This window comes from Rissa tridactyla, chromosome 2 (assembly GCF_028500815.1).
Source record: "Rissa tridactyla isolate bRisTri1 chromosome 2, bRisTri1.patW.cur.20221130, whole genome shotgun sequence".
Taxonomy (NCBI): domain Eukaryota; kingdom Metazoa; phylum Chordata; class Aves; order Charadriiformes; family Laridae; genus Rissa; species Rissa tridactyla.
Window position 1 is genome coordinate 88807763 of NC_071467.1, and position 12248 is coordinate 88820010.

Sequence of the window (12248 nt, forward strand, 5' to 3'; positions counted from 1 at the left end):
CGGCAATCATTCCTGGTTTATGTAGTGATAGTTAGAAAGAATTTTGGCACAACACATAAATACCTAGGAAAACTTAAAACGTTTTCAAATAAAATCTCCTCAAAAGTAGTACAGCACTGACAAGCTCACTATGATCTGATTTCAGCCCCTTCAAGAAAGACAAAGAGTCAGTCTCAAGAAAGTTCTCGGGAAAGAAAGTTTTTCAGCAGGAAACTCATAAACCACACATTCCTGTATCTATTCATACAACAGTTATTCCACGTCTTCTTATTTAGCTAATATTCTGGCCTGGAACATTACTTTGACGTGTGCCCAAGGGCTACACAATTTTTTCAGTTAAATATCTAAACAGTTTTCTAATTTTGTTTTCCATACAAATAAAAATAGCTAATTATGCTCAGTCACATTATTACTATTTTTTTTAACTAGAAGCAAAAACATGAGTCTGTAACAGAATATTCAACACTCCTTTGAATTACCACAGTGGCAATAAGCATTGCAGTATCTCTTGGCATTATGATTTGTTGCATGTTAAACTCATGCATCACGCAAAGTGCCAGAAAAATAAATTTACTGAGGTGCCATTTGACAATGTTAGGATAGACAGTAAAATATTTAAGAAAGATGAAGATGGCAAATCTGCAAACAAAAACTAGTCTTCTGTGCAATGTATACATTCAAAACACCACTTCATGAGTTCAGCAATTACATTTAATGAGAATTATAATCTCCATGCAATTACAAAAAAAAGCATTAGACAAGAAATCAGGAGCATTAACTGCATATTTAAAACATTATTTATCATTATGAGCAGAGAGCTTTTAGGTGAAAAATTTGTAAAGGAGGTAAACATGCTGCCTTTTCTCCATCCCAGAATTCATCTGTGCGCCTTTATCTCAGGGCTAAGAGGACATTAGAAGACCGTTAGCAATTCAGGTTTTATTAACACTGTCAGACATGATTCCAGCTGAATAAAAAATCCCAGGATTCATGAGCTGGAACCACACTCTTGAAATCAAAAGTGAAGGGCTTTGAAGAAGATGAGAGAGAAAAGGGAAAAGGTGGGTAAAAAATGCATATTGAAATAGATGTCGCTCAGCATGTTTGACAGCAACACAGAATTTTAGGTCTACAGGGGAGAATGACTTTCAGACACACAGTACTTTTTCCTCTCACCATACCTGTCCTGGATCATTGTACCACAGTTCTTCATGGAGACGATCAGGGTGTGCTTTTTTACGCTTAATTTCTGCAATGACGTCAAAAACTTCTGAATCCGAACTGCTAGAGCAGCTGCTGTCATCTTCAGAGTCACAGTCCGAGTCACTGGAGCTCTCTGATTCACACAGGGAAAATAAAAACAGCTGAAAAACACTTCCACACACTCTCTCCTCCAATAGCAATGCGTTCTCTGACATGCCATAGCTAACTGTGGCACAGAGTTATTAAAGTTGTATGTGATATTCACGCTAATGAAGAGGGACAGCAACTGCATTTTTAATTAAAAATGACAGCAAATGTCTACAACAACTGCATCTGTTTGCATACTTGAGAGATTGCTGTTTGGCTGTCCAGGAGCACCACTGCTCAGTTGTAGAAAAACAATTTCAGTTACTTGGCATTAACGATTATAGAGCTATAACCAACACATGTGTTACCATAAAGCTAAAAAAAAAAAAAAAAACCAAAAAAACCTCTTCTTGTTTAAAAGTTAATTCTGCTTGCAATAAGCAAAGTACTTATGTCTAGTTTCATTTTACCTAAAAATGCTCCTGTCTGTAGCAGGATACTTTCTATTTAAGAGTTTCGAAAAAGCATATATGTATAGAAGTACAGAATTACTGTAGAATTACTGTAGAACATGTACTGTTAGACTAGTTTTTCAAAACCAATTACTTCTAATAAATCCATTATCACATATCAGAAACCACAGATAAGAAAAACACCTGGAACTACTGACTGAGTGAATCCAGTCATAAGTTTCTTGGAAGCCCTGTTCTGTGAGTTTTCCTCCTTACTTTTTTCTTTTTTTTAAGATATTTTTCTTTGTATTAACTGAAAGAAGTTTTCTGATGTATCAGAGGGGAGAATAATGCTAAAGGAAAAAAAAGAACAGAAGACGGTCTTAGACTCGTTAAAATATCTCCTTTGTGGTGTTGTCAAAATAATTTTAGTAAGTGTCTGGACTTCATAAATATCTCTAACCTCCTGTGGTACTTACAAGCAACTCCCTTTCTTATACAAGTAACGTCACTCATTTCCACAGATCTCCTCAGCTCCAACTTAAATAAATGCCTTCATAGCCAAGACTGATACAGCCAGCAGACTTATTTCACTGGAAGAAGATCCACATGGGTGGCACATGACAATGGAGATAAACCATGTTTTGAAAACTAATACTTCTGCATAAGATTATAGGAAGCAGAGCTGCACAACCAAAATACAATCCAGAAGAAAGATGAAGTCAGTGCCATAACAAGCAGCCATGCAATTTTATCACCACTACTCTTGCTTTGTTTTTAGAAACATAAGACCAGGAGCTCCTCAAAGCCTCCTGTGCACCATGCTTTGGCCTATCTGATCATGCTCAAGGTGCTTTCATACCATGGAAAAGACTCTAGCATAAGGCAGTGCTGGATACTCCCCGTCTTCCCTTAGGCTTTCTGGGTAAAGAATCCAGCTCTGCTTCAGTCAAGTGTCCTGGTTTGAGGTAAAACGGAACCAACTTTCTGTTCAGTATTTTTTATTTCTTAGCTAGGCCTCTTCTAACTCTCTGAAATTAACAGCATGTTGTGTCTGAAGCAGTTTGTTCAGAGTGATAAGACAGTTTGTGCCAAGGAATGGTATGCAGAGAGGCTCTTGATTGTACTTACTGCTATAACAACCCCGGTCAGCTAATTTCGTTATTTGCCCCATTAAAGGGTCAGAAGTGGAGGGGCATAGAGGGGTCCCAGTTGCGGGGAGGAGCGGACAGGACAGGTGACCCAAAATTGACCAACAGGGGTATTCCATCCCACCTGCCCCATGCTCGGTATAAAAGCTGAGGGATCAAAGAGTCAACTCTCTTCCTTCAATGGCTGACGTCCGAGGAGGACCCTGTCTGTTCATCTGCCTTTGATCCCGATCGGTGTGTTCCTGACTCCATCTGTGGAATTCAGTTCCCACCCATTGCTGAGTCCAGCCTGAGACTTCCCCAGTACCTGCTGGTGACGTCATTCTGGGAGCTTAACATGGTTTTGTACATACTGTATCTATTTCATTATTTTCCTTTTTATTTTATTCTTAGTATTTTATTAAAGTAGTTTAGTTTCTTCTAAACTCATAAATCTCTCTTTATCTCTCCTCCTACTCTCTGTGCATGAGAGGCTGTCGCTGGCCATAGGCCGATTTGGCCAAAACCACGACAATAAGTAACAGTAAAACTCACATGAGCATGCAATACAAAGGAACGATTTACAAAACACAGATTACCCCACCAACATTATTAAATACACGCAACTGCCAAAACCAGGTTAACTACAGATTATTCCATTTCAAAGTTTTGTCATCAATTTTACCTACCTAAATCTTCATCCAGCTTGGTCTTTGGTGGCTCCCATGGGGGCCTGGCTGCTTTGGCCTTTGCCTGTCGCTTTCCTAACTCCTCATCAAACTTTTCATACAGATCTCGGAGCTTGCTTGTTCCTACCACAGTAGAGTCCCCCTGTTAATTAAAAAGCAGAACAACAATGAAAAAGACAGTGTTGAAATAGCACATGAACACAACATGTAACAGTATTTCACGATGAAAAGCAAGAGAGGGGAAAGACAGATCCCAGTGTAGTACAACAAAACATGGAAATACTTGTTAAGGCTTTAGCATACCATTACATTGCTCCACCAGGTGAATTAGCAGAGAAATTACTTAACTTGCTAGTGCATTATCATCAAACCTTTGGCCTAACGAAGCAGAACTATGGCTAAGCATTTAGTACAGCTCAGCATTGATTTTTAACAGGCTTAGAAGAAACAGGAGACCTGTGAAAGTATTTTGCAATTCAAAAAAATTTCATCACAGACACGAAACACAAAACTCAGTTCATTTTGTTGCCTGCTTCAAATTACCATGAATCCACCCTCCATGTCATTCTCAAAAAAAACCCCACAACCAACCACAAACACAAAAAAACCCCAGAAACCTCCCTCCCTCTATCTCTACTCCACCAGCGAGTGTTATCATCAAGTACAAAGAAACCTGACTTCCTGCTTCTGCACAAAATTTCTCCATGGTTGTAGGAATATACGATGCTTGAGGCATCTTTGCTCAAATACAGCTATAACAGAAAAAACAAAACACCCTTCCCTCCTGAAGACAAAAAAGTGCCCCTCTTCCATGTACCACTAATCTGAATGAAAACAGACAGAAGAAACTGACGAAAATAGAGAAGAATACCAACAAATTAAGTCCTTAAGAGGGTTAAAAGACTGAGATGGTTGGGAAGAGAGAAGGATTAAATGACACAAAACATGATCCTGCTGAAGGGTTCATATTAATCAAGTAATCAAATAATCAATAAAGGACTGTGTACAGTAATTTTAGAGTTCTCTCACAAACATACCACTTGATCCATTGGGTCATTGGAATAATAGCTTTCAGAATGAGTACAGCGAACCCAGACTGGCTTAAGTAATTCCTCATCTTCCTCTTCATTTTTTTCAGATGCATTCTCCTCTGATTCTTTGTCTTTGATAGCGGTATAGTTTTTCTCTTTGCTGGAGCTCTGGTTCTCAGACCACCTTTCTCTGTCCTCCTCCCATCGGGGTCTCTTTCTCTCTCTGCTTGGAGACCGACTTAGTGGGAGAAAGTAAACGAAAGCAATTCCCTTTATTACTTTAACAGTGACAGTTTTGTAATGAAAAAAAATAGTTTGCTTCATATCACTACATCATTCTATCATATAAACTACAACAAAATCCAATTGCCTTATCCTGCTTTTAACTTGCAACGTAAAGAGCACTTTGTAGTTCTGACCTACTATAAAAAAATGACTTAAAATTGAAAGTGCTTTTGTATTTTAAATCTTATTCAAGAATTAGAATGAAAAAATACATACTATTTTAGATTAAAATTCCTACTTGCATTCTTGCATTGGTAATTTACAGACTGGAAGCAGATGCAAGAGGAATTTTTTAGGACAGAGCAGCAAAGTCCTCTCCAGAGATTAATCCTGTTTCTAACTCTACAAGGTCTTGAGATAACTGACATTTGCATGTATAAGGAGACAGTAATAAATTTAAGACATCATCTTTTCTGATTTCAAACCAGGCACGTATGCATATATACATACACAACAACTCACATGCATAGATGCACAGAGCCTCAAATACACAAGAGACCGAATGTAATCTTCCTTACCTTCCTGCCCTCTTGTAATCTTTTTTGTAGGATCTGTCTGGCGATGGTGATCTTCTGCTGTCACGGTGCCTATGCCTCTCCCTCTCCCGCTCCCTTGGAGAGGCCAAAACATAAGTTAAATGAGAAATCTGGCATTTCATACATTCCACACCTGAAAGGAGCACAGAAGCAGGCTGAGATCATGTTATGCAAAATAATACACACATGCTGACTGCTAAAAACCCAGACATTCTTAATGCTAACCTTCAAGAAATTTGCAAAAGACAGTCACCTATCTCCGCTGCCTTTGTCATAAAGCCATCTATCTCAATACAAATGTTAATTCAAGCCATACAGAGCTTCTATAAATTTAACTTCTATAAATTCACCACAGGGCTTGTTGCCATTCTTCCTCTTCTCCTGTTACAAATGGCAAAGGGTAAGATTGTTGTGTCTTTAACCACTCCTAATGCCTCAAGGAAGGGGAAAAACCTATTCCATGCACAATAGCTTTGTAAGCGCAGCAGTCACTCAAGTGTCTCTGGCAAGCCCTCCCTCCTTGACAGCCACCTCAAGTACACACAAAAAACTGACAGACACAGAAAATTTGCATCATGCTGAAACTATGACACCCATCTACAAGACTCTATTTGGACACAGACGTAAAGAACTTGACCATTCAAACGCACTTCTGGGGCAAAAGAGTTTTAAATTAACTGAAGGCTTGGGGAAGAGTGGCTGAAAAGCTGCCTGGCCTGCCAAAAAGGCCAACAGCTAGTGTGGCCAGCAAGACTAGGGAAGAAATTGTCCCCCTGTACTCAGCACTGGTGAGGCTGCACCTGAAATACTGTGTTCAGTTTTGGGCCCCTTGCTACAAGGAAGACATTGAGGTGCTGGAGCATCTCCAAAGAAGAGCAGGGAAGCTGGTGAAGGGTCTAGAGAACAAGTCCTGTGAGGAGTGGCTAAAGGAACTGAGGTTATTTAGCCTTGAGAAAAGGAAACTGATGGGAGACCTTATTGCTCTATACAACTACCTGCAAGGAGGTTGTAACAAGGTGAGTGTTCGTCTCTTCTCCCAAGTAACAAGCAAAAGGACAAGATGAAATGACCTTAAGTTGTACCAGGGGAGGTTTAGACTGGATATTAGGAAAAAATTCTTCACCAAAAGGGTTATCAGGCACTGGAAAGGGCTGCCCAGGGAAGTGGTTGAGTCACCATCCCTGGAGGTATTGAAAAGACCTGTAGATGTGGTGCTTCGGGACATGGTTTAGTGGTGGACTTGGCAGCGCTAAGTTAACGGTTAGACTTGATGATCTTGAGGGTGTTTTCCAACCTAAATGATTCTGTGAAATTACTGTGTACTTGAGGCAGCAAAGATCACACAGGCAGTTTTCACACTCTGATAACAGCTGACAACTTGTTAGTCCACAACCATTTGTGTTATCAGTCAAATCTCCTAGTAAATGAGTATGCTGATACACAAGGAACCATAAATACGTGCATCAGGTGGTTTGGTGGACTAACAGAAGGAGTAAAGTTTATTTATGAATGCATATATGTATGTTTCCACATGCATAACATGAAATAGAATGCAAATTTACAAAGCACAAAGTTCATATAAATTATCTACTGTTCTTCCCCACACCCGTTCATCCTTCTCTACCCGCGCCTTGTTCAAGCACAGACTTCAGTCTTCAGAGAGAGCGTATTCTATGCCATGCTGTGCAGAAAAATTCACAACATGGCCAGGAAGTAGTTCTTATTAAAATAAGCAGATACATTGTAATGTAGACCTGGAAACTGTTGGCCTCACGCAGTACTCCACAAATGTTTAAGAAAGAAGCTGCTGAAAACGTGTGTTTTAAAACTTAAAACTGAACTTTAAAATCTAAACAATAAATTGTGAAATTGCGTGGCAAATATCTGAGTCACCTACACAGGGCAGAAAATTCCACAAGCTTGTCACACAGAAAAGGCCAGTGCCTTAATGCCAGCTGCCTTCAGTTTTAGGAAAATCCTATTTTGGAAATCAGAGTAAACTTACTGAACATGATGTCCGTGTGGGGTTTTTTTGGAATACAGCTAAGTTTCTGCAATTAAATCTCTGCACATCTAAACTAAAGTAACTTCATTTCCACAGGCACTATGTGTAAATTCATGTTTCATGTGTGATATGAGAAAGCTCAGAGCTTCTAAAATCAGAGCACATGATCCAAGTGCCCTGATCAAATATTTAAATACTTAACTTTCCAGTGTCTCTCCTTGAATATTCTGACCTAGATCATTAAACATATAAAGAGTGATCAAGAGAGCAAATCTAAGACATTTGAAAGATTTAACTGCTGATGGTTTGCTCTAAAACACCACGCAGCAAACTGCATCAGGCCAGCTCATAATTTGCAAGCTCTTTGTGTCTATGAAACACAGAGACAGAAACTTCATGATACATCCCAAAATAAGCTGTCCACACTCATCCACCTGAATCATAAGATGTCAATGTAGCTTACAATTTGCCTATTTCTTTTAACTGGTATATGCTAATTTTCACCTCAGTCCTCTCTTGAGACGACAGGCTGGCTTGCCAAGGTCTTCATCCTGAACAGAATCACACAGGCAGGTCTACGCACTCACTGGGAGGTCCTGTGAAGCCTGCACACACCTGCACTGGTCTCTCACGAGGATGAGGACAGCGTAGGACGAAGAACACCGCGCAACATGCTTTTCACTAAAACACCTCACTGCAAGGATTAGATATGTGCAGCTATCAGACTGTAAACCCCCTCCAAGTGCTGGTTCTTTACAAACACAGGGCTTACTCCAAGAAAGACCAATTTCAAGCAACACCTGGAACCCTAAATCTTGAAATTTGAAGTGCTGGGACTTAAACGTTTGTAAGGCTCAACTCTGAACGCAGCCTTTTGCATAAAGTTGTGCCAACTCTACTTTCATGCCACATGTTCTACGGTAAATACCCATGAGAGTAGAGCACTACTCAGCAATCCACTCAGTTTTCAAACAAGACCTTCTTTGCTTCCAGCTGTCTCCATGGACAAGGGCAACAAATCTGCCAAGCTTGCAAAGGTGAGGCAGGAGCAGTGTACCTGAAAGGTGTCAAAACAGTAGCTCTTTCCAGCAGACCTGAGTACCAACTACCTCCCAAGCTACAGGGAAAAACACAGGTGAGGGAAGAACATTGATGCAAATACTATGGGACAATAATTGCAGCTTTCCCCCTGCAAGTGGAAGATACCTCACATTACCTGCTACGCTCGTAACTTCTGTGATGAGGCGATAGCCTTCCTCTGTCGTAATCTGTCCGGTGCCGACTGCTTTCCTGCCTCCTCCTATCCGGACTCCGGCCTCGATCCCGACGATCCCCATGGGTAGTGGACCGATGCCTGTCACCGTGGATGTGCCCGTGTTCACGATGTCGGTGCTCGTCGTAGTGCTTGCTCCTCTCTGGAGACCGTCGATCATTTTGTGACTTCTCTCCCTGATACTGACCCGTGTGCCGAAAATGGCTGCTGCCGCCACCGCTGTTGGTAGCGCTGCTCTGAAAGGAGCCAGAGTTGTGCTGATAGCTATTGAAGTTAGGTGGTGGGAACGACTGCTGTGAGTAGCCCGCGGAGTACACAGGCTGGTAGTTGACTTGCTGTGGTATGACTGGTGGGGGGGGAGGATGAGGTACTGCAGGAGGAGGCATCATGTAAGGGAAGGTGCTTTGCCCAGCAGGAGTTCCTGGCACGGGAGCATTGCTAGGATTTGGCACGGGTGGAGGTGCAGGAGGGAAGCATGGAGGGACAGGGAAGCTCTGCCTCATCTGGTGGTTTGGAAATGGTGGCCTCATGGGACACTGGCTGATGGGATTTTGCGTGGAAGGTGGCACTGGAGGAGGATAGGGCACAAAGTCTGGCCTGGGGGGCATGTAACCGGTGGTCGGAGGGTTTGAATAGGTTGTTGGAGGGGCAGTTTGCTGGTCATACTGGTATTGTACAGAGGGCTGTTGTGGGTGAAGCTGACGTAGGTTCTGAGGGCGGTAGGTCTGTGTTGAAGTTCTTGCTCCTGGTCCCCCCTGACCACGGGGACATCCTCGCCCGGAATGGAAAGACATGGCTCACCTTCAATGAGGAAAATAAAAGTCCAGTGTCACACAATTTTTGTAGGATGTCCTTGATGGATCTGCAGGAAGTATTTCCAAAGCACCGAAATTAGAGATTCTGCACTTTCCTTTAACAGAAGGAGTGAAGGATGTCTGCTGTCTTTCACGCAGAGCTTTGTGCTCCTTGTACCTCTAGTATACATCATTTATGCCCCTTTGATTCCTTTAAGCCTCTAATCCACAAAAGCACTCTACTCTCTTTAAGCCAGAACCCAAACTGGACCACACTCCTTGACTTTGGGCAATATTAATTTCAACAAATGATTGATACGACGACTGGCCAAGGATTCAAGTACCTCTACTAGTATTCACTAGACACTTTGATATAAAGTTTTCAGATACCCCACACCAAAGAAACCACTCATTTTAACAACCGCAATGGTCATCCAAAGTCCCATAACAAGGTGTCCTTTCTAGAACATGATTCTAGACTTCAGGCAGAATGAATTTAGTAACGCCTTATTGCAAGTTACCCGGTCCAATAAATTATGTAAATTCTAAATGACATAGTAGCAATTTACATTCAAAATTGTGACCTCAATTTAGTAAAGGGCTGAATTCAATAGATATTTCGGAGTCTTTTAAGTAAGGTAGGTAAATTTTTGTGAAATGCGAATCTGACAGGCTACAGTAAAAAAAAAAAAATATATATATTATGTAGACTGTGCTGTTACTCCAATTTCATTGAAATAAATGGTTCTCAAAAAATCCCTCTGCTGTCTGCTTGGCCCTGTTACTTTTCCAGCAATTGCCACTGCTGCAAGTAGGTTTAAGTCTTGCTCAAAACTACACATGTATTTAATTCATTGTATTAATGTTCATAAATGAAAACAACTATGCTTCATTAAAGTTAAAATTCATTCTTTAATTACAGTGTTAAGTTTCAAAAACTGGGAAAAGAAAGGAAATAACTTTTAAAATAAAATTTAAAAAATCATTCATGGTGTCTTGGCTGGAATGGAGGGAGAGAAAAAAAAATTGTTTAAGCAGTTGCAGAACTCAAATCCTGTTTTCCATAAGGGGGAGGGAGAGAAAAAAAAGGAGAGACACACTCATAATTGGAAAGATCACCAGATAAAGAAAACAAAATCTCCCTTTTACTGAGGCTTTGCTGATGCTGACGTAGATGCACAGAATATTCTCCCACCTGCTACCATGCAACATGTCCAACCCGGACTGGCTCAGAGCACCACTTTCAGGTGCATTCTGGTGCCACTGCTGCAAAAGATGTAGCTTACTGAGAGAGAGCAGACAACTTCTGGTGAATAGAAGTGAGAAAGGAAAAGAAATGAAGAGGAGGAGGAACCAAGAGAACCTTAAGTCTCTCCTTACACATGCAGGGCTTAGTGGAAGCCACTGGAATTGGTGGCAGTGGCGTTCATTCCCTCTCCAGAGAAACTGGACTAAGGCCAAAGTGAGAATCCTGCATTTCTAGGAGGTAGCAGCCATGACGGTTAAAGCCATTTGTTCCTTCCAGTCAGCCCGTACCTCCTCAGTACCCTCCAACCTTGTAAAGGCTCTCAAAAAGAAACAAAGTGTGTGTGTCGGGGGGGAAGTCCATTTCTATTATTTTGCCTGGCAAAAGCGCAACCTTTTATCATCATTAATTCTAAGCGATTAGATGCTTAATCAATTTTGCTTTAGTTCTCTGGTCACGACCTTACACAGCTCAGGCTTGTAAGAAAAAACCGTTGTATACTTTGCTGACATTTACATACACTGAGCTATATGCTTATCACCTTAAAGAAATTAAAGCAGAGATCACTATACCACAGTGCCTTGCCTTAAAGCACTTTTTTTTTTTTAACATGTTATAGGATTCAAACAAAAGGTCTTGCTTATTAACTCTCTCTAAATAGAGTTCTTCCCCAACACCAGAGAACTGCTCTGGTTTTATCACCTTAATTTCATTGCTTCAAAATGCACAGAATCACGGTTGCAAAGAAACATAAAAAAAGATACATGAAATTATTTCAAACACCCAAATTATTTTAAAGCTCCCTCTACCGCAAACTTTGGTGACATTCAATTTTCATTTAAATTTAAGTAAGCTCAAAAACACTGTAAAAGGCAAACTCTCCTTTTCCTGTCACTTAAAAAAAAGCAGCTTATTGTGCTGGTGGCCACCACACACAAAAGTAACACCAGTTCCTTTAACAAACACCGAAAAAACAACCCTTCTCTCCCTGCAGCCACACAGCTGAGAGGAACAGGGCACCGAGACCAGGCCACATCCAACCACCGCCTCCCAACGGTCTGCAACGGCCTCCAACGGCCACCGCAGGCTCGGCGGAGAAAAACCCGGCGACGAGACCGACACCCGGCGGGGCAGGCTCTGCCCGGGCCGGCTCCGCCGCGCCACCTTCCCGCCGCACGGCCCCGCTCCCCTCACGGAGCGGCCTCCCCAGCCGCAGGCCGCTCGGCTGCCGCGGGAGGCGCTGCCGGCAGGGGCCGCCTGGGCCCCGCCAGCCTGACCCCCACCGGCGCCGTCGCACCCCCCCACCCGGGGACCTGCCCCCGCCGCGGCTACAGACTCCCCACGGGGACCCGCGGCACTGTAACGGAGCAGCCCAAGGGAAGTCCCTACCCTCCCCGCAACACCCCCAGACAGGCAGCCGGGTCCGCCGAGCCCACCTGGCGCCCCGCCGCCGCGGCCGGCCCGGCCCGTAGCGCCCGGCTCCGGAAGCGGAAAGTGGTGGGAGGGCGCTGCGGGCG

At 42.4% G+C, this 12248-nt stretch overlaps 1 protein-coding gene across 5 annotated transcripts in view; it reads right to left on the bottom strand.

Annotated features, from left to right (window-relative positions):
* The window catches only part of DROSHA (drosha ribonuclease III), a 70764-nt gene extending 58528 nt beyond the window's left edge, over positions 1-12236 (bottom strand). The window contains exons 1-6 of one of the 5 annotated variants that reach the window (XM_054189809.1): positions 12168-12236; positions 8635-9492; positions 5396-5488; positions 4599-4830; positions 3562-3703; positions 1182-1336 (exon numbers count right to left, since the gene is read on the bottom strand). In XM_054189809.1, the coding sequence (XP_054045784.1) occupies positions 1182-1336; positions 3562-3703; positions 4599-4830; positions 5396-5488; positions 8635-9485 (1473 nt within the window). In that variant the 5' untranslated portion in view covers positions 9486-9492; positions 12168-12236. Of the gene's footprint in view, positions 1-1181; positions 1337-3561; positions 3704-4598; positions 4831-5395; positions 5547-8634; positions 11981-12167 lie in introns of those variants that run through there. The other 4 variants (XM_054189810.1, XR_008464663.1, XM_054189811.1 and 1 more) reach the window with 4 other exon arrangements.
* Between the last annotated feature and the right edge of the window lie 12 nt (positions 12237-12248).